A 22,531-nucleotide genomic window follows, 5' to 3' on the forward strand; every position below is an offset into this window, starting at 1 on the left:
AAAAAGCTAGTTTATTAATATATAATAATATTATTTATTAATGTAATGTTATTTATTTATTAATATAATATTATTTATAAGTAAAATTATGATCAAAAGTATTAATAAATAATTATATTTATAGACAATTTTTTTCAAAAAAAATATATTTTTTTCAAATTCATAAGGTAATTTAAAAAAAAAATTTATTTTTTATTGATCAATAAATTATTTTTTATTAATTAATTAATTTTTTACTAAATAAATATTTAAAAATATGAAAATAATTTTTCAAAAATAATTTTTCACGAAGGAAAGCCTAAAATCTCACATTTCAATGAGAAAGTAGAGTTATTTTTTTTTTTTAAAGAGTAAATGATTTTTGTTTTTAAGTCATTAATCGGAAACTATAGAAGAGACAGAGAGAAAGAAAACAAATGACTGAAAATGCGCTATTGGGCGCACCGCTGAAATAAAATAGCTGTTTCTTTTTATCTTTCAACTAGGGCTTTCCTCTCTTCTGTTGCGTTATGAGTTAAAAGTTATCGCTTCGGAAATTTGAAGAAGAAGAAAGAGAAGAAGATGAGCTGGAGAAGAGTGTTGAAGTCGGCCCAGGCTTTGGCAGCGCATAGCCTTCTTTTCTGTTTCACGCTTTTGCTCCTTCTTAAGCTGGATCATGTCGTTTCTTACTCTTGGTGGTCAGTTCATCTCTCTCTCTCTCTCTCTTATATATTAATTAATTAATTAATGATTTTTTGCATTTTTTGGTTTCAATTTGATTTTGGTTGAATTTGTTTCTGAAATTGAACGTTTTCTTTTTCTTTTTTAAATTAAAGTTCGTCCTTACAAAGAAGGTTTTAGAATTCTTTTTTCTAATTTTTGGATCTGTTTGGATTAATAGAAGTTTTAATGATTATTCACGAAGCGCTTGCTGTTGCTGAAAAAAAAAAGAAGCTTTAATTACTTTCCGTTTTATTTATTTTTTTTGAAGAAAGAAGATGTTTTTGCTTGCAAAGTTTGTTCTTGTAGAAGTTTAGTAGAAAAGGGAAGGATTGTCGCCAAAAATGATTCTTTTTGGTGGCTAAAAAGCGATGGATTTGTACATTAGTTTTGATAAATGAATGATTTTGCAATCAATTTAATTTTTGAATAATATAGAGTTTTCCTTTTCATTCTCTAATTGGGTGCATTGATGGATCTTGTTATGTTATTAGAGATGGAATTAATGCCAAAAGTTTAAAATACACCGAAAGGTTAAAAGAAATTGAGGGTTCATGTTGAAAAAAAAAGCAATAACTTGGAGACAAATGCTAGAAAAGTCACTTAAAACAGTTTGAGGGTAGTTTGTCTGGGTAGTGCTGTTGTCGGGCACAATTAGGGTTCATTTGCCAAGGAAACTTTCTGTTGCGTGACCTTGCTAAGTTGAAGCTCATTTTGTCTATTATTTTAGCGGAAAGGGACTTGTACTGATGGTTGTACTATGACTTTTTGGGAAATGTAAAGCCTGTGGACCAGAAGGATGGACGAAGTACAAAATTCGTTTTCACTGTCTTAAGTTTTTTGTGTGTGAAATTGGAGAATGAGTAAAGAATTGCTTTTTGAAAAAAAAAAAGAAGTGGCAAAAATATACTACAGGACGAGACCACAAGTGAAGTTGATTATCATTGGAAAATAGGAATTATGTTATGGACATTCTTGGTAACATTCAGCTGCACATTGTTAGTATTTAGAATAGATTGGGATTTCCTACACTGTCTGGTTTGTCAGTATTTATTGGATAGCATGACCAGATATTTTACCATAGCAGTAATGAAGAAAAATGGCTGACATGCACCTGTTTGCCTTTTTTTTTTGTTGGAGCCATTACAGTATTATGACAATTCTCAGACTTGGATTCTAAAAGCCAATCTTCATTCTTCAGGTGAGACAAGGGCTTTCCGTGCTTCCTAAAATATGGTTAGAAGCTTATGTTAGGATCTTGTCGAAATTTCAAAATAAAATGAGTTTTGCATTTAATATGGTCCGGTTGTGAATGTCTATTGCTCAAAGCATACAAGTGCTATCCGGATCAGAAAGGAGATTGAACTTTATGAAATTTGGGGATATCAAACAACTAATAAATCGTCCAAGCAAAGGAGAGTAGTGACTGTTCTTCCTATCATGCAGAAAAATAGATTTTAAGAAATTCTTAGTTGTATCAATTTTATGTGAATTCAATCAGTTAAACTTCGTGAGTTGTGAATTCAAGCTGTTTGATTTTAACTGTTGAGAAATGGTTTGACAGTCAGTATTATTGGGTTTTTTGGAACTTATTACTGTAATTGTGAATTCATGGCTCAAGAAGGTGGTGTCATTGTGGTGAGTGGACAATAGAGAAAAGCAAGGGATATGGGGTGCCAGGGTTATTATGTGGGTGGTGATGAGATGGATTAGTGAGTTTTTGCTGTGATGGAGTGGATATCAGATCCAAGGAGGTTTCAGTTGTGAGAGCTTGTTTGAGTTCACGATCTCTGTACACATCAATGATGAGGACTTTGAGGTGGAGGGATTTGGAGATGCTAGGTGAATCCTTCTCCATTCAAAGAGCTTGAGGCAGTGAGTCTTACTGTTTGACTACACAGCCTTAGGTTTTACGTAGTATTGGATTTTATTGCCATTGCTGGTTACTATTACATGATGGCCGTCTCCTCAAATAAAATCTGAAATGTTGAGGGTTGTCATGTTCTTTTATAAATTTGGCCTTTTCAGCTTAATGTTTGAATTTTCTTCTTTCTTCTTTTTTTTTAATCTTTCTCTTCTTTCCTTTATTATTATTATTTTTAATGTTTTGGATCTATTCTGCGTTACCAAATGCTCTTAAACAGTGAAGAGCTAAAAATTTCATGAGGGAAATAGATTCATTTTCTTCAAGTTATGGTTGTTTTGAAGGGAGGGGAATATAAGTTGCTTGAATATGTAAATTTATGTTGTGTAGTTTTCAATTTAAATGTTGATAAATATCACATCCTTGTGACCCTGGGCATATGGCTTTCTGTTTTTATTATCATCTCCTTGCATTGATTTTAAGTTTTAGTTGCTTTATTTAATGGCTTTGGATTGCAGGACAATATTTTTCCCACTTTGGATGTTTCATGGAGTTGTTGCGCGTGGAAGGTTTTCCTTACCTGCTCCATCAGTACCCCATAATCGTCAAGTATGTCAGTCTGTAACTGTGACCCTCATTTTGCTTTAATTAAATTTTGACTAACTAAAACATAAATTCTCTATTGAAATTTTCTAGATTTGAAATTTCAAATTCATAATCAAGTTTTATAGCCATAATTATTGAGGTTTTTTTTGCTTTGACAGTGGGCTCCATGTCATACTATTGTTGCAACACCACTACTTATTTCCTTTGAGCTGCTTCTCTGTATATATCTTGAGAGTGTAAATGGTATAGAGCCAACACTTTCTTTTCCTTGTTTTCATATTACTGGGGTTCTAATGTTTTTCATCTCCATTAGGTAGGTTATTTTACTTCTATGATCAACATGTCAAATTCTAATTTCTGTAGTTATAGGTCAAGTAAAACATTAAATTGTTACAGTTTTCCATTCTTCTTTGATGGGGCATGTTCATGAACTTTATTAATTCTTTTGTCGCAGTTCACAATTTTGCTGCTGTAAACTTGAAGATTGTCTTTCTTCCATTGTTGGCGTTTGAAATAATTATTCTAATTGACAATTTCAGGTACTTTCATTTAAAAAATATTTGAACTTCTCCTTCATGGTATGTTAAAATCATACACTAGACTTATCATTAGAGATCTCAATTCTGGTTTATGCCACCACTTAACTGAACATTATTTCTTGTTGACTCTTACCCATTTTTCCTTGTTATTGTGGAACTATATAAGGCTCTGATAAATTGATGCAGGGAGTCAGTTGACTTCGGCATCTTTGTGCAGACTGGGTTCCAAGGTGTGGAAAAACTAAAAAATAAAACTGTGTAGAAAACTAAGAGTAAAACTGAATGTATATTAAAAGACTGCTCTTAAGAATTATACAAGCACTTTAGGTTTATATACAACTAATTGGTGGATAAACTAGGAAACTAAATATTTCTAAAACTGATCCTATAATTGAGGGATTGTTTATCCTAATTTTCTGTCCTTAATTCTAGGTATACAAATACTTAATTCTAGAGATACAAATATAAATATACAGATGACAAGATTACAACCAGCTGTAAATAAGTGTTTTCCCACACTCTTCCTCAAACTGGTGAATAGGTGTTTTCTATTTTCAGCTTGGAAATAATTTCGTGAAATGTTGCATTGTTGAGACTTTTAGTCAACACATTTGCAAGTTGACCTTTGGTTGATGCATACGATGTATAAATCAACCCACTATCTAGTTTCTCCTTTATGAAGTGCCGGTCTACTTCAATGTGTTTTGTTTTGTCATGTTGCATAGGATTGTGTGTAATGCTTATTGCAAACTTGTTATCACAATAGAGTCTCATTGGTCCATCCCACTTGATCTTCAAGTCTTCTAAGATAATCTTTAACCATAGTAATTCACAAATTCCTTGAGCCATTGCTTTGAACTCTGCTTTAGCACTTGATCTTGTCACCACATTTTGTTTTTTACTCCTCCAAGTCACAAGATTACCACTTAGGAAAGTGCAGTAGCCTGAGGTGGATCTTTTTTAAGTTATTGAACTTGTATAATCTGCATCTGTATACACTTTTAGAACCAGCCCCAAAATTTTTTGAACAAAATATCTCTCCCAAGATTGGCCTTCAAATAGTGTAATACATGGTAGACAGTCTGTAGGTGCACTTTTTTTGGACTATACATAAATTGATTTATTATATTCACAGCATATGCTACATTAGGTCTAGTATACGAGAGATAAATGAGTCTTCCAACTAATCTCTTGTACATCTCTTTATCTATAGCATCATTTTCATTAGCTTTTTCAAGTTTATGATTAGGATCCATTGGGGTATTTGTAGGTTTACATGTGAGCTTCCTAGTTTCCTTTAAAAGATCCATCACATATTTCTGTTTTGAGGTGAAAGTACCTTGCCGTGAGTGAGCTACTTCAATTCCTAGGAAGTATTTCAATCTCCCTAGCACTTTTATCTCAAATTCTTTAGCCAAACACTGTTTTAGAGATTTTCTCTTTTTTTCCTCATCTCCGATTACAATTATATCAACAACATAAACTAATAGAGCTGTCACTCTCCCTGAATCCGAGTGCGTGATAAACAGTGCGTGATCTCCTCTACTCTGCTTATATCTTATTGCTAGCATCACTTTGGCAAATCTCCCGGACCAAGCCCTAGGAGATTGTATAAGGCCATATAAAGCCTTTTTCAAGTTGCGTACTTTGGTTGCTTCTCGATGACCTCCAAATCCTGGTGGAATGTACATATATATTCCTCCTTCCAAATCACCATGTATAAAGGCCTTCTTTACACAAAATTGTTGAAGTTGCCAATTGTAATTTGCAGCCAAGGATAAGAAAATCCTAATTGTATTCATCTTGGCAACTGGAGTAAAAGTTTCTTGATAATCCACTATAAATTTGAGTATAGCTTTTAGCCACCAACTTGGCCTTATACCTTGCAGTAGTACGATCCATCCACCTTGTATTTTATAGTGAAAACCCATTTACACCTAATTGCATTTTTTTCTTTTAGGGAACTCTACCAGTTCCCATGTCTTATTTTTCTTTAGGGCCTCCATTTCTATTTTCATGGCTTGCCTCTATTTCTCATTGGATAATGCCTCGGATAATGTAGTTGGAATAAAAATAGTGTTTAGGCTCATAAGGAAATTTTTGTGGGATGGTGAGAATTTTTTAAATGACACAAAATTAGAGATTGGGTATAATGGATGCTTGATACATTTTCTGGTTTCTTTCCTAATGGCAATAGGTAGATTATAATCACTAGTTATAGTTTTAGGAGATTCATGCTCATTTTGAGAAATAGAGTAAGAGATTGTAGTTACCTCATTTTCAGAGTTAGGATCAAGCTCTTGGACTTGCATCGGTTCAGGAGTTGGAACTTTCCTTCTTGAGTACACCTGTAATTCCTTCATATAATCAACAACGATATTATCTTTTGTCACATCTTCTGTGTTTGGAATGGGTTCAAACTCAAATTTAGTGTTTGACTTGGATTCAAAAGAAACAGGTTTAGACTCAGAAGAATTAATGGGTGAAAATGTTGAAGAGGAGGACAAGTCAAGCAAAAGGAAGTCTTTATCCTTATCTTCCATTAATGAAGTCTTCCTCTAAAGATAAGGTTGAGAAAAAAATGGTTTACTTTCTTCAAAAGTGACATTTGTAGACAGAGAATTTTTTAGGAGGAGGATGATAGCACTTATACCCTTTTTGAGTTGATGAATACCCTCACAAAAATGCACTTAACTGCTCTAGAATCCAATTTGCCCCTATTATGACTATGAACATGAACAAATGATGTACAATCAAATATCTTAGGTGTGAGGTTGTTTGTGGTATTAAAGTTGGGATAGAATTGTGAAAGTAGTTTCATAGGAGTTTTGAATCCCAAAACCCTTGAAGGTAACCTATTTATAATGTGTGTGGCAATGAGAATAGCTTCCCCATGTAGAATTTGGGTACGTTTGCTTGAAAAAGTACAACTCGGGTTGTGGCTAGTAAATGGCTGTTTTTCCTCTCTACCACTCCATTCTATTGTGGAGTATTAACATAAGATGAATCATGGATAATCCCTTTTTTTTGGAAATAGGTAGATAGACTCTGATTGAAATAGTCTCTTGCATTGTCAGACCTAAATCTCTTGATTTTTACTCCATATTGATTTTGGACCATGTTTTGGAAGATTAAAAACACATTATTCACATTTGATTTGGATTTAAGTAAAAATATCCAAGAAATCCTAGTACAATCATCCATGAAAGAAACAAACCACCTTGCACCAGAAATACTAGGAATTGTAGGGGGACCTCATAAGTCATTATGAATCAAGTAAAAAGGAGTGGAACTTCTTTTGCTACTAATTGAAAAAGACAAATGTCTATGCATTGCAAGTTCACAAACATCACAATTAAAATTTTCAATATTTAATCCTTTGAACAAATAAGGAAACATGTTTCTCAAAGTTTCAAAAGAAGGATGTCCAAGACGAAAATGATAAAGCCAAATTTTGCCTTTATTGAGAGATTTTTCAAAAAGAAATGACAAAGGTAAATTATTCTTGTTATTACTTGTATAATTTGATGTCTCAAGATAGTATAGTCCATCAATTTCCTTACCAAGTCCAATCTTTTTTATTGAACTTTGGTCTTGAAATTCACAATAGAAGGGATAAAAAGTCACTTTGCAGTTCACGTCTCTAGTAAGTTTTTGTATAGATATCAGATTAGTAGACGATCGAAAAACATGAACATTTTTAAGAACAAATGAAAGATTAATTTGAATATCTCCTAATCCTACTACTGTAGTAAGTGAATCATCTACAATAACAATTTTTTTATTGCCAAGACACAGGGTACATGTACTAAACTTCTTCGAGGAATGTGTCATTTGGTATTTGGCTTCTGAGTCAATGATCTAATAATTCATAATAGGCTTAACCGAAACATTTAATCTATGAGAATCAAATACTTTACCTGTACTTCAGACCTTACCTAAGGAACATACACCCATAGGCTTTTCAAGGGTTTTCAATAGGCTTTTTAGCTTCTCAATCTTTTCTTTGTTCTATTCTCCTTGTTCCTGAGACATTTGTAGTACTTCAATGGCTTTACTAGTTGACAATTCCTCAAATTGGGTGGTAGTGATAGCAGATTTTGTTATCTTTCTTTGCATTGAAACAATTCTTAAGATATAACTAGAAATAACTCTTAGCAATGAAGGTTAAAGAAGGGAAAAATAAAATGGCTATGAAGTTCTTAATAGGGTTTGTCTATGAAGACCTAAAATAGAAGTTAAGCAATGAAGGCTGAAAATTTTGTTTCCCAAGAAGAGCCTAAAGCTTTGATACCATGTGGAAAAACCAAAAAATAAAACTATGAAAAACTAAGAGTAAAACTGAATGTATATTGAAAAGCTGCTCTTAAGAATTGTACAAGCACTTTAGGTTTATATACAACTGACTAGTGGGTAAACTAGGAAAGTAAATCTTTCTAAAACTAATCCTATAATTGAGGGATTGTCTATCCTAATTTTTTGTCCTTAATTCAAGGGATACAAATACTTAATTCTAGGGATTCTAGGGGTACAAATACTTAATTCTAGAGATACAAATATAAATATACAGATTACAATATTACAACCAGCTGTAAATAAGTGTTTTCCGATACAAGGTACCAATTTGTGTTTTTGGAATATGCCTGACCTCATCAAGGGTTAATTTGTGCATGTGGGATTCAACCAATATGTGGCTTCACTCACTCATTGTGAAACAATGTACAATGGCATTCACCATGTTATTAGACATGTTTATTTCAAACCTTGATTGCTTGTTAGGAAACAAAGACATTAAAGTTTTTATTGTATTATTATACTATTTGGTTTTATTTAGGGATCAATACAAATATAGAAGGCTGAAAAGGATAGTATTGTTATCTCATAGTACATTGGCAAATATCCACATTGGCCTTTGCCTTGTTATGTATTATAGTTGTGAGAGTAAGCGGGCTGTCAGAATATGTGTCATGCCCAATCTCTTAATTGCATTAGCTTAACTTGTCAGTAGCTTAGGGAAAAATGCCTTTGGCAAGATGGTGACTTCTAATGTAAGCTTTTCAAAGTAAGGAAAACAAACTATTGCATTAGCTCAATTAGTCAGTATCTTCTAAAGGCAAAAAGCCTTGGGCAAGATGGCAATTTTTAATATAAACTTTCAAAGTAAAGAAAATGAGCTATGTATTGAAGTATATGAATTCATGTTAGATGAAAAAGAAAAAAAATGCTTCATTCATACGTAACAGCTGACAAACTTTATCTTGTTGGTCAGCCAGAGAGCATGATAGCCAAGCTAGAAACTAGCTAATAATAGCAATGAAGGGTTGATAATCTTCCTGTGAGTTATATAAGAAAAAAGATTAACCATTGACTGTTTATTCTAGGCACCTAAGCTTTCATCATTCTTTGTCATTCCCTGGTTTTACTTTTAACTAAGGACCAAAAAAAGTAAGTATGATATGATCATCAGGGGATGAAGCCAGCTGAATTGAATTGTTTGTGGCAGTCTATTCTAGACTGAGAGCATTATATTTTTGAAAAATGAAAGCAAGAGAGCTATGACTTTCTGGTGGCTTTGTGACTTCTGTTCGAATGGACATAAAGTACTTCACTTTTTATGAAAACTATATTTTTTATGTCCTTTTGGTAACAATTAAGTACAAATGGACTAGGTGATGCCGTAGGTATGTGCCTTGGAAATATATGTGTGGAAAAATGAGAGTATATTGAAAACTTGTGTTGCGAATCATACAAACACCATAGATTTAAATACAACTAACTAGAGAGTAAACTAGGAAACTAAATATTCCTAAATCTAATCCCTATAATCAAGGAATTGTCTATCTTGATATTCTGTCCTTAATTCTAGAGATACAAATTCTCAATTTTAGGGATACAGATATATACAGATTACAATCAACAGATTACAAAATACAACCACTTGTAACTAAATGTTTTCCCACACTCCCCCTCAAGCTGGTGAATATGTGTTTTCCATTCCCAGCTTGGAAATAATTTCCTGAAATGTCCCACTGTTGAGACCTTTAGTCGGCACATCTGCAAGTTGACCCTTAGTTGATACATATAGGGTGCAAATCAATCCACTGTCTAGTTTTTCCTTTATGAAGTGCCGATCTACTTCAATGTGTTTTATTCTGTCATGTTGCACAGGATTGTGTGCAATGCTTATTGCAGATTTGTTATCACAGTAAAGTCTCATTGGTCCATCCCATTTGATCTTCAAGTCTTCTAAAATAATCTTTAATCATAGTAGTTCACAAATTCCTTGAGCCATTGCCCTAAACTCTGCTTCAGCACTTGATCTTGCCACCACATTCTGTTTTTTACTCCTCCAAGTTACAAAATTACCACCTAGAAAAGTACAGTAGCCTGAGGTAGATCTTCTGTCGGTTACTGAATCTACATAATCAACATCTGTATATGCCTCTAGTACCAACCTTGAATTTCTTTTAAACAAGATACCTCTCCCAGGATTAGCCTTCAAATAGTGTAGTACACGGTAGACAACCTGTAGGTGTACTTCTTTAGGATTATGCATAAATTGACTTATCACACTCACAGCATATGCTATGTCAGGTCTAGTATGTGAGAGATAAGTAAATTTTCCAACTAATCTCTGGTACATCTCCCTATCTACAGCAGCATCTTCATTAGCTTCTCCAAGCTTATGATTGGGATCTATAGGGGTACTTGCAGGTTTACATGCGAGCTTCCCAGTTTCCTTCAAAAGATCCATCACATATTTCTGTTGTGAGATAAAAATACCATGACGTGAGTGGGCTACTTCAATTCCTAAGAAGTACTTCAATCTCCCTAGCTCTTTTATCTCGAATTCTCTGGCCAAACACTGTTTTAGAGACTCTTTCTTTTTCATCATCTCCAGTTACAATTATATCATCAACATATACTAACAGAACTGTGACCTTCCCTGAATCTGAGTGCTTGATAAACAGTATGTGATCCTCTTGACTCTGTTTATATTCCATTCCTAGCATCATTTTGGCAAATCTCCCGAACCAGGCCCTAGGAGACTGTTTAAGGCCATATAAAGCCTTTTTCAGCTTGCATACCTTTTTTACTTCTAGATGACCCTCAAAACCCGGTGGAACTTTCATATATATTTTTTCTTCCAAATCACCATGTAAAAAGGCATTCTTTACATCAAATTGTTGAAGCTGCCAATTGTAATTTGCTGCCAAGGACAATAAAATCCTAACTGTATTCATCTTGGCAACTGGAGCAAAAGTTTCCTGATAATCCACTCCATAAGTTTGAGTGTAGCCCTTAGCCACCAGCCTGGCCTTGTATTTTTCAATAGTACCATCTGCCTTATACTTTACAGTGAAAACCCATTTACACCCAACTGGATGTTTTCCTGCAAGCAACTCTACCAGTTCCCATGTCTTATTTTTCTCTAAGGCCTCCATTCCTATTTTCATCGCCTGCCTCCATTTCTCATTAGATAATGCCTCAGATAATGTAGTTGGAATAGAAATAGTATTTAGGCTCACAAGAAAATTCTTATGGGATGGTGAAAACTTTTCAAATGACACAAAATTAGAGATTGGGTATAATGAATGTTTAGTACATTCTCTAGTTCCTTTCCTAATGGCAATAGGTAGATCATAATTACTAATTTTAGGAGAGTCATGCTCATTTTGAGAAATAGAATCAGAGACTGTAATTACCTCATTTTCAGAGTTAGGATCAAGTTCTTGGATTTGCACTGGTTCAGGAACTGGAACTTTCTTTCTTGAGTAAACTTGTAATTCTTTCACAGAATCAAGAATAGTATTATCCTTAGTCACAACTTCTATGTTTGGAATGGGTTCAGATTTAGAATCAGTGTTTGACTTGGACTCTGAAGAAATGGGTTTAGGCTCAAAAGAATTAATGGCTGAAACTGTTTTGGAGGAGGATGACAAGTCAAGAAAAAAGAAGTCTTTATCCTTATCTTCTATAAATGATGTCTCCCCCTGAAGATAAGGTTGAGTAAAAAATGGTTTACTTTCTTTAAAAGTGACATCTGTAGACACATAGAACTTTTTGGTAGGAGGATGATAGCACTTATACCCTTTCTGAGTTGATGAATACCCCACAAAAATACACCTAATTGCTCTCGGATCCAACTTTCCCCTATTATGATTGTGAACATGAACAAATGATGTACAACCGAATATCCTAGGTGTGAGGTTGTTTGTGGTATTAAGGTTGGGATAGAATTGTGAGAGTAGTTCCATAGGAGTTTTAAATCCTAAAACCCTTGAAGGTAACCTATTTATAATGTGTGTAGCAGTGAGAATAGCTTCCCCCCAGTAAGATTTGGGCACATTTGCTTGAAAAAGGAAGGCTCGGGTTGTGGCTAGTAAATGGCTGTTTTTTCTCTCTGTCACTCCATTTTGCTGTGGAGTATTAACACAAGATGACTCATGGATAATCCCCTCATTTTGGAAATAGGTGGATAGACTCTGGTTGAAATAGTCTCTTGCATTATTAGACCTAAATCTCTTGATTCTCACTCCAAATTGATTTTGGATCATGTTTTGGAAGCTAAAAAACACACTATTCACCTCTGATTTGGAATTAAGTAAAAAAACCCAAGAAACCCTGGTACAATCATCTATGAATGACACAAACCATCTTGCCCCAGAAATATTAGGTACTGTAGAGGGACCCCAAATGTCACTATGAATCAAGTAAAAAGGAGTAGAACTTCTTTTGTTACTAATTGGAAAAGATACACGTCTGTGTTTTGCAAGTTCACAAACATCACAATGAAACTCTTCAACGTTTAATCCTTTGAACAAAGAAGGAAACATGTTTTTCAAAGTTCCAAAAAAAGGGTGTCCAAAACGAAAATGATAAAGCCAGATTTTGTCTTTATTGGAAGATTGTTTAGAAAGAAATGACAAAGGTAAACTATTCTTGATATTACTTATGTTGTTGGATGTCTCAAGATAGTATAGTCCATCCTTCTCCTTAGCAAGTCCAATCCTCTTCCCCGAACCCTGGTCCTGAAATTCACAGTAAGAGGGATAAAAAGTCACATTGCAGTTCATGTCTCTAGTAAGTCTTTGTATAGATATCAGATTAGTAGACAATCTAGGAACATGAAGAACATTTTTAAGAATGAATGAGGGATTAATTTGAATATCTCCTAATCCTGCCACTGTAGTAAGTGAACCATCTGCAACAGTAATTTTCTTAGTACCAGGACATAGGGTATATGTACTAAACTTTTGTGAAGAATGTGTCATGTGGTCTGTGGCTCCTGAGTCAATGACCCAAGAACTCTTAATGGACTTATCTGAGACATTTAATCCATGAGAATTAGAGACTTTACCTGCACCAGAGTCCTTCCCTGAATGTGCCAAGGAGCATACACCAGTAGCCTTTTCAAAAGTTCCCAATAGGCTTCTCAGTTTCTCAATCTCTTTTTTATCCAACTCTCCTTGTTCCTGAGGCTTCTCCTGGTTTAACTCCATTGCAGTCATGTGAGCTTGTCCTTGATTTCTTGGCTGTCCTCCTTTATAACCCCATTCTTTGCTTGAAGTTGAAGGTTTTCCATGTAGTTTCCAGCAACAATCTCTGGTGTGCCTTGGCTTCTTGCAATAGGTGCACCAAAGATTGTCGCGATTTGAAGTTTTAGCCGAATCACCTTTCCCATTCTCACTGACTGGTAATTGTTCTAAGCTTTGGTTCTTCCCACCATTAGAGACCATAGCAGATCCTTCTACATGCACACTGTCAAGCATCACTCCTCTTCTGCTCTAACCATGGATATCACTTCATTTAAAGAAGGCAGATCCTGTTTTCCCAGAATTTGGACTCTGACTTGATCAAACTCAACATTCAGTCCAGCAAGAAAATCATAGACTCGATCTTTTTCAATAAATTTCTTCAAAGTTGTTGCATCTTCACTGCACTTCATTTCTATGCACCGGTAGTGATCCATCTCTTGCCAAAGATTTTTAAGAAGAATAGCATACTCTGTGACTGACTTATTCCCTTGTTTGAGAGCTGCAGTCTTGATCTTGACCTCATAGACTTGAGCAGCATCTTTAACTTTGGAATAGGTTTGACGAATTGATTCCCAAATGTCTTTGGCCGTGGACAAAAACATACAAGTGTCACTAATATCTGGCGTCATAGAATTCCACAGCCATGACATAACCATAGAATCCTCTTCATCCCAAGCCTCAAATTTTGGATCTCCTTTCTCAGGACCAGTGCCAAGAAGATGGCTCAATTTTCCTTTCCCTTTTAGAAAGGTTTGAACCAACTGAGACCACTTCAAGTAGTTCTTTCGATTCAACCTGTATGCAGCTTGGATATTCTGTAGTTCCGTTGTGATTTGACCAGTTGTTACTTCTCCAAATCGAGTAGTAGCGGCAGATTCTGCTATTTCTGACATGATTACCTTTTTCAGGACTGAAACAAGTATAGGCAATGAAGGCCAAAAAGGAACAAAATAAAAGTATGACAGACTTAACAGAATTTGGCTATGAAGGCCTAAAAAAAATAAAAATTCAGCAATGAAGGCTGAGAAATTTTCTTCCCAAGAAAAGTCTAAGGCTCTGATACCATGTGGAAAAATGAGAGTATATTGAAAACTTGTGTTGCGAATCATACAAACACCATAGATTTAAATACAACTAACTAGAGAGTAAACTAGGAAACTAAATATTCCTAAATCTAATCCCTATAATCAAGGAATTGTCTATCTTGATATTCTGTCCTTAATTCTAGAGATACAAATTCTCAATTTTAGGGATACAGATATATACAGATTACAATCAACAGATTACAATCAACAGATTACAAAATACAACCACTTGTAACTAAATGTTTTCCCACAATATGATATCAGATTTGTGTTTCTTCTTCCCTTTGTTATGTTTCTTACTATAGAGCTGCATTCTAGAAATGTGTATTAGGGTAAATTATCTTCAGCATTAAATGATTGAAATTTAAGCTCATTTTTTCCCGTCCTTCCCTTGTTCCCTTGTAATTCAAATTTCTTTGTATGTTCTAAGCAATTATCATAGTTATTGATGTCATTTTCATCTTCAGAATGTGCAGGGCTCTGATGCCAGGAGATGATGAAAGCATAAGTGATGAAGCAATATGGGAGACACTCCCTGTAAGTTCTACTGAACTTGGCAATTTGGTGGTCCTGTTTATATGGTGTTCTTTTGCCGAATTACATATTAATTATTATAAGAGATTCAGATTAAAAGATGAAGATGAAGATTCTCTTCTAATATCTAATCCTTTGGGCTTGATTTGATCCTTAAGAACTTTCAACCCATGCATAGCATTCAGATTTAAGCTTTTTCATGGAGGAAAATGGAGTAAATAGCAGAATTATTCTTTTTTATATTTTATTTGTTTTCTTGTTTTTATTAATATTTGACGTAGACAATTGAGAAAAACTATAAAGGCTCTGAATACAAGGGACTTAGTGGAATGTGAAAATGGATATTAATGAATCGAGTGTATGAATTAGCGGATAAGATTGGAACCTGTTACCCCTTAGTGCCTTTATTTCTTTTGTTCTTCATTTATTCAAAAAAAAAAAAAAGAGTTAATAGTAAATGTATAATTATTTTGATGTATGGCTACCATGTTATATCTAGGTATCATGGAACACATCTTGAGCATTTTTGAGAAACATGGTTCTTGTAATAGAATATTTTCTTTTATTTGGGATATAAGCCTGTCAAGTAGATATAAAATTGACTGTTGATAGGCTCCTGTTTATGATTTGTAGCACTTCTGGGTTGCAATTTCCATGGTCTTCTTTGTTGCTGCTACAATCTTCACCCTTCTTAAGTTATGTGGTAATTTCTTTACTCCCCTTAACTTAAATACATTATGAGGTGTTGCACATAAACTAACGAGGCATATTATCTTTGTCCATAAGCTTTATGTTCTAGTTCTAGATCCTGTAATCTATATCATTCCAGAGGAACATATCACTCTTGTATTGGCAAAGTTACAAATTACTGGGTACCATTTTCTGATAACTTAAAGGTATATGGATTGGGGAAGTATGTGTGCCTAATGACTGCTGTGTAGTTTTTAGCTTTCTACAAAAGAGAAACAAAAACGTGAACATTTTAGTCCTGGAGGTTTCAGAAGCTTGAATATTTGTACTCTTGTTATGCTTATTTGTGTATTCTTGCTCGAGTGCCAAATGACTCCTGTAAGGAAATTTGTGTGTTTTGCACTATCAGAAGCTATTAATCTTGATATCTTCATGTAGATCTAGTTTGCTGTGTTATCACCTTATGAGTTATTATGTCCATATTATTATTATTAACATTTTTAATGTCTTGTCCTCTGGGTTTGTTTGACCCCCAATTCCATTGCACTTAAAATCATTATCTGTTTTTTGGTGCATAAGCAGGTTAAGGCATAATAATGTGGTATAAGAAAGGCCTTTAGTTGTCTTATTTACTGTAATAGTTCAAGCATTTAGCATGACCTCTTTATCTAATCACAATTCCTAAATATCCTATTAATGTGTAGTTGGCTTTGTATCATATCAATAAAATGATAAGGCCTGCCCCTCTTTATGGAATGGTGTTCTTCCTTGCATATTGATCTTTGATTTGCAGTAGTTATTTTATTGAGACATTTGTCTAGCAACAACTGCTGTTTCTTTAATCTTCTAAACTTCTGTGAAGTCATGGTCTTTACGAGAGAGAAGGGAGAGTGAGGGGGGGGGGGGGGGGAGAAAGATCCTAAAGGAAAATAGAAATATAATTTATTGATTTAAAGTTTAAATAAAGTGGTCCAAACAAAGGGATTTGTGTAGTGCATCATGTTTTCCTGGGGAAAAGGCATATTTGAGTATGTCTGTGGTTGGTATACTTCAGAGTCATATTTTAATATCTTCTTTTGTACATCGTCTCTCTTATCATGCACATGTATATTTGCACATGCATGCGTGCATTAATTTCCCCAAAATCGTAGTTCAGAATTGACATCACTTCTTAATCACCAAAATTTGATTATCTAAATGCATTGGTGTTTTGGTTCCTTTTTTTATCTAGATTCTTGGTTTGGAGTTTGCAGCACTTTTTGAGGCCATAAATAGATTGATGTAACTTTCTCTTTTGGTAAAATTTCCTTCTTCATGATTACTGTTTGTGGTTTTCCTCTACAAATATTGCAGGTGATGTAGGTGCTCTTGGCTGGTGGGACTTGTTCATAAATTTTGGGTACAGCTTTGCTGCTTTTAATTTCATTGATTTGTTTTTTGAGTATTATTTAGCTGAAATAGTGCTATGATAGTCTGCTTAAGCTTGAGTGACTAGAAAAAGGAGATAAATGCTAAGACATTTTTTCATGCAGTATTGCTGAGAGCTTTGCTTTTCTTGTCTGTACAAAGTGGTCTAATCCAGTAATTCATAGAAACTCCCCTGCAAGAGAAGCTGGTCCATCTACCACAATTATCAGATATCTTGACTGGAACAGTGGCTTAGTAGTTACTGCAGAGGAAGATCAGCATCAAGATACAATCTGTGGCCTGCAAGATATTGGTGGTCACATCATGAAACTTCCTATAATTGGTTTTCAAGTCCTCCTCTGCATGCATTTGGAGGTACTTGTATTATTGGTGGTCTTGGCTGTGATTAGGATATGTTATCAATAAATCTATGATTGTTTCGAATTTCAGGGAACACCTGCTGGTGCTAGAAATATACCACTTCCAATTTTGTTCTCTCCTCTTTTCCTACTGCAAGGTGCTGGTGTGCTGTTTGCTGCATCAAGGTTAATAGAGAAAGTTGTACTTCTACTACGTAGTGGAGCTAGCACAGGCTTATACTTCAGGTTTTCATCAAGAGCCCATGATTGCTTCGGATTCTTGCACCATGGTTCTAGGTACTTACTATTTGGTTTCTAAACAGGCTGACAATTTTATTAGGCTAGATTGTGCAGTTCATGAATTGACACAACTGATTCTGTCCGTAAATTCAGGTTATTGGGTTGGTGGTCAATTGATGAAGGCAGTAGAGAGGAACAGGCCCGACTTTACCATGACGGGGCTTCTGGGTTAGTATTGTTTTAGCTTCTTTTCTACCTCTTACAGATGCACAAATTGTATGAGGGTTTTCTTTTTGCTCACCCCACATCTCTCAGTGCTGTGCGTGCCAGGTTGTGTCTCAAAAGATTGTGAATTATCTTTCATGATGTAGTATGTGAAAATGACATGACTATAGTAGTAATTAAGAAAATTTTGAAAAAAAAGCTTTGACTTCAACTTTTTGTTAATATTTTAAGAATTGTGATTATATTGATATGAACTGTTTTAAGTGCCAAAAGAAAATAAAAATATCATAAAAAATAAATATGGAGCATAGAAAAATGTAAGATTTTTAGGTGTTCAAAGACTCTTTTAAAGGAAAGATGGACAACCGAAATTTGATAGATGGAGTAACTTCTCTGGTGAATAGTTCATGATATCTTTTATAAATATTTTATTTTGTTCCATACAAATTAGAATGTCATTAACCAAAAGATTTACCCATCGCCATTGGTAAATGGACTTTATTTGGGTTAAGACTTTTGTTAACTCATATCCAAACTATTTATGCCTTCTTAAAGGGGTAATCCATTTATCAACCCATTTTAACAGTTTTTAAATAGGCAGGTAGGACTTAGGAGTGTATTTATATGGTTCAGTTTGAGCTTTTGAAAATGTTGAATAAGACTGAATTGTTTAGTTCAAATTTAGAAACTGAAAACCATATTGAATAGATTAATATATTATACAAAATTGAACTTTCTCGGTTTGCTTATTAAGGTTATGGTTCTTTTTTTTTTCCTGGGCCAAGTTTAAGAAAAACATTTTTAAATCTTATTAAAGTTGAAGTATAGAATTCAAGTTAGTAGTAACTTCAATTCTCTTTAAATTGGACTAATTTGGTTTTATTGAAACAAAACTTGAAATCAAATAAAAAAGAATTTTTGTGTTTGACTTTTACTTTTTCTGTGGCTACCTATTTGGATTTTAGATTTTGTCAACATAGAATAAGCATTTGGATTGGTGATATTTTCAATTCAGTTTTGCGTTTGAACTAATTTGGCTCTCAATAGCATTAGCCGAAGTCAAATCAAAGTCTTTGGTTCTTTGACATTGTTGAACCCTATTGAATAAAAACTGAACCAAAATACCCACAAGGTTTTAGTCCAGTTAGTATCGGGAGGAGCTCCCTTTCTGTGTCAATCTGGGTTTGAACCTTGTGGGGAGCAGTCTGGGAGTAAAATCCTGAATAATATACCAGGCTAATATGGTGGAGTGAACTCCTAAGATCGTCCAGGGAGGGGATTAGGCCAGGGAAAGCCTTGGGATATCCCTAACGGTATTACCAAAAAAAAGCCTGAACCAAACTGGCCTTCCTGGTTTTGTTGTCTTTTTTGGGCAACTCTAGTTTGAGTGAGTTTTGCACCTTGATTGAGCGACACAAAGCAAGGAACTGAACAGGTTATTCACTTGAGATTTATTTGATTTTCTTTTATTTTTGTGGGCAGTGGAGGCCACAAAACATGCTTTTGGTTTAAAGAAACTAAAATTCAAGAATAGACTGAGGGAATGGTGCTGAAGATGTAATTTCATGGCGTGGAAAAATTTCTCTTAGTGGTATTAGTTGGCAAAATTTCTCTTAGTGGTATTAGTTGACAATAAATCCTTTTCCATTTTTAACTGATCATAGATTTTGATTAATTTTTTGAGTTTACTCTTAGTATTCAGTCTTTTGGATTATTCTTTGGGCTCCCTCACTACCTCTTTTCCTAACTGTGGAAATTGAATGTATATTGAAAAACTGCTACTTTTCAATTATACAAGAATCTTAGGTTTATATACAACTAACTAGGGGTTAAAATAGGAAACTAAATCTTCCTTAATTCTAGGGATACAAATACTTAATTCTAGAGATACAAATATAAATATACAGATTACAAGATTACAACCAGCTGTAAATAAGTGTTTTCCCACACTAACCTTTTTTCATTTGAATGCTCTATGCAGGTATAACACCTTCTCTGGTTATCCACCTGAGATAGTTAAGAAAATGCCTAAAAGGGATCTAGCTGAGGAGGTGATTATTGTTCTTATACCGTTCCTTTCTCTTTTGACTGGGTTATTGCATCTCTTTAATTGTACTTGTAGTTTATACAACATTCTCTTGCACGTTTTTCTTCTCTTGCATTTGATATCATGGTTTTGCTTTCGACATTGTGTCAGTGTGATATACTTGCAATTCCACCAATTTTAATGATCCTGGCCCTGCCTTGCCTGTGCATATATTTTATATGGTTTGTTTCATCTCAGGTATGGAGGCTTCAGGCAGCTCTTGGTGAGCAAACAGAAATCACAAAATTTAGTCAGCAGGAGTTTGAAAGACTTCAAAATGTAATTTTTCAACTTTACCAACGTTGCTATGTAGTGCGAAATAGTAAATTCATTCAGTTAGTCTTGTGCTTTCTGTGACCATATAGTACAAATGCAGTGAATTCGGTGAAATGCGAGTCATATTCCATCATTTGAGATGTTCACCAGTATTTGGAAGTTCTTGACTTTGAAAAGTACATATGCTTGAATCGCCTTTCTTAAACTTTCTTGTTGCTACATGGTCTCTCTCTCTCTCTTCTAATGTTAAAGATATCATAATTTTTTTTTGGGAATTTGATGATAAGAAGCTATGATCCTTATTAACTTTGCTTGGTTAGGTTGGTGATGTAGGAAGTTGCTGATGTTGTCAATATTGTTGATGGTTGTATCATTAATTGTCAAGTTCTGCATTGTAAGCCTGATGAAGCTGGAATGAGATATCTTCTATTGTGCAGCTGACTTGTGCGTGTTCTTGTGTACAGGAGAAAGTGTTATGTAGGGTTTGCTTCGAGAGAGAGATTAGTGTGGTTTTGCTCCCCTGTAGGCATCGTATTCTTTGCAGGTTTGATGCGATTGCAATTTCAGCATGTATCCAAATGAAGTTCAATCCATTTTGCTCTTAATTTTAACATTTTAATATAATTCTTGATGCTATGCTCATCAGTTCTTTTGCATTGCAGGACCTGCTGCGAGAAGTGTAGAAAATGCCCAATCTGTCGTCTTTCTATTGAAGAACGTTTACCTGTATATGATGTTTAACTTCTAACTTGGCAACTTTTCTCTATAAATGAGAGTGAGCGGCAAAGATCAAGCAACTTTAGGCAGGTCAGATGTTTTTATAAAGTTTTCACACTGTTGCTTGTTTGAATTGACATAAGCTAGCATAGAGATATAGAAAATGCATATGTTAGAATCACAACAAGATTCCCTCTCATTTTTCCTTTTAACCTCATAAATGTAAATATAATTTGGTAACAGTATTCTTCTTCTGGCATTGAGTTCAGGATTTTGCTTGCTTGATAACTGGATTAAAAGTGCAGAATAACATGTTTTGATCCTTTTTTTTATACTTTAGAATGAATTCCCTACTGTAATATTCATTTTATTCCATTTGTTGGTTCTTGTGCAAGTAAATTGTTTGAAGGCGGTTAATCAACAGGTTAGAAATTTGTTTTAATAGGCTTATAAAGTAAGCACCATATAAAATTACAAATAACTCAATGGATAGACAGTTGCAAACATAGAAAATTAATAAGACATGTCAAAAAGTAATTCATTCGCAGAGAATTTTATATAAATTAAATACTAAAGTTGACCCAACTAAGATTATTTTGACTAGTATTGAGCCGACTTTTTTTTTTTACCTTCAATTGAATACATTTGGATGCATAATAATCTTTTAAAACGTAATTCAGAAAATAGAAACTTCAAATATGGAATGGTAGTTCAGCCAATAAAAGGAAAATTCTATATGCAACAATCTCTTTACTCTTTATAAGTAAAAAATAAAATAAAAGTTTTTAGACAATTATCTCTAAAATGAATTAATTTTTTGTGCTTAAATTATTTTTAAATCTCAGTTACACATTTAATATTTTTGCAATTTCATGAAAAAAATCTACACATTCCAATTATGTATTTTCGGATAATTAGATAAACCTACTAAAACGAAGTTTTATATGTAGATAATATTTGCAAGTACACATCAGTCGGTATTGTTTATTTGCCTTACAAAAATGCATATTTGGAAAGTTTTAGTTTTCTTGAAAATGCATATTTAGAAAGTTCTTAATTTATTGGATTTGATTTTCGGAAAGTGGTTTGCATTTCCAGAAAAAGTAAAAACATTTCAGATATGCATTTTAGTAAAGATTATAAATTTAATTATGTAAATATTGATATTATTTAATCGGTTGTGTCGAGTAATTTTCTTTAAAATATGTTTGAACTTTAATCGTATTTAGCATGTGGATATAAAAAGAAAAAAATTGTGAATAGAGGTTTTTTTTATAAAAAACTTTTAGAGGGAAGTTTGATTCTCAAATTTTTAGATTCTAATAGAGAAATTTAAAATTGATATTGAAGAACAATATGTAATTTTTGAGTTTTGTTGAATATGGGAATGTAAGATTACTTAATCAAGTTTATTACTTTGAAAACACATAAATAACATGAAATATTCATAATACTAATATGTGAATAACATGTGACACATGAATAACATATTTTTTTTGTTGAAACTAAATAATTTTGAAAAATAATTTTTTATATTTTCAACAACTAATTTTATAATTCGAATTACTATCCAAACATAATTGTTCTTACGTAAAGAAAACATGTAGATTGATCTTATTAAGTAAATGTATTTTAGATTTTATATGGAATAATATTAAATAAAGA

General features: G+C 33.7%; 1 protein-coding gene across 5 annotated transcripts; it reads left to right on the forward strand.

Annotated features, from left to right (window-relative positions):
• The first annotated feature begins 313 nt into the window (after window positions 1–313).
• On the forward strand, window positions 314–21,198 carry LOC111310666 (uncharacterized). 5 transcript variants are annotated; one of them, XR_002692596.2, is made up of 15 exons: window positions 332–677; window positions 3,082–3,172; window positions 3,328–3,412; window positions 3,624–3,708; window positions 14,800–14,869; window positions 15,500–15,569; window positions 16,910–16,955; window positions 17,089–17,338; window positions 17,414–17,619; window positions 17,716–17,790; window positions 19,769–19,838; window positions 20,072–20,152; window positions 20,250–20,325; window positions 20,614–20,693; window positions 20,812–20,826. XR_002692596.2 is itself a non-coding variant. In XM_022910118.2 (15 exons), exons 3-15 carry the CDS (start codon window positions 3,104–3,106, stop codon window positions 20,888–20,890), a joined length of 1,266 nt encoding a protein of 421 aa, XP_022765853.1. In that variant the 5' UTR covers window positions 377–677; window positions 1,849–1,900; window positions 3,082–3,103; the 3' UTR covers window positions 20,891–21,198. The 5 variants fall into 5 exon arrangements, 4 of the variants coding, with proteins under 4 accessions (XP_022765865.1, XP_022765849.1, XP_022765853.1 ...); XM_022910118.2 differs by lacking the exon at window positions 20,250–20,325 and adding an exon at window positions 1,849–1,900 and having other exon boundaries at window positions 377–677; window positions 20,812–21,198; XM_022910130.2 differs by lacking the exon at window positions 20,250–20,325 and having other exon boundaries at window positions 314–677; window positions 20,812–21,198.
• The last annotated feature ends 1,333 nt before the right edge of the window (window positions 21,199–22,531 follow it).

The sequence above is a fragment of the Durio zibethinus genome, chromosome 9 (genome assembly GCF_047325235.1).
Source record: "Durio zibethinus cultivar Kanyao isolate XHJ-2024 chromosome 9, ASM4732523v1, whole genome shotgun sequence".
In the NCBI taxonomy this organism is placed as follows: domain Eukaryota; kingdom Viridiplantae; phylum Streptophyta; class Magnoliopsida; order Malvales; family Malvaceae; genus Durio; species Durio zibethinus.

What these genes read in the sequence shown, in the direction of transcription:
- LOC111310666 (XM_022910130.2), top strand. Translation starts at nt 562, where the DNA reads ATGAGCTGGAGAAGAGTGTTGAAGTCGGCCCAGGCTTTGGCAGCGCAT. An exon ending in GTCGTTTCTTACTCTTGGTG is followed by an intron (nt 678 to 3,081) that starts GTCAGTTCATCT and finishes TTTGGATTGCAG; the next exon opens with GACAATATTTTTCCCACTTT. An exon ending in TTCTTGCACCATGGTTCTAG is followed by an intron (nt 17,620 to 17,715) that starts GTACTTACTATT and finishes CCGTAAATTCAG; the next exon opens with GTTATTGGGTTGGTGGTCAA.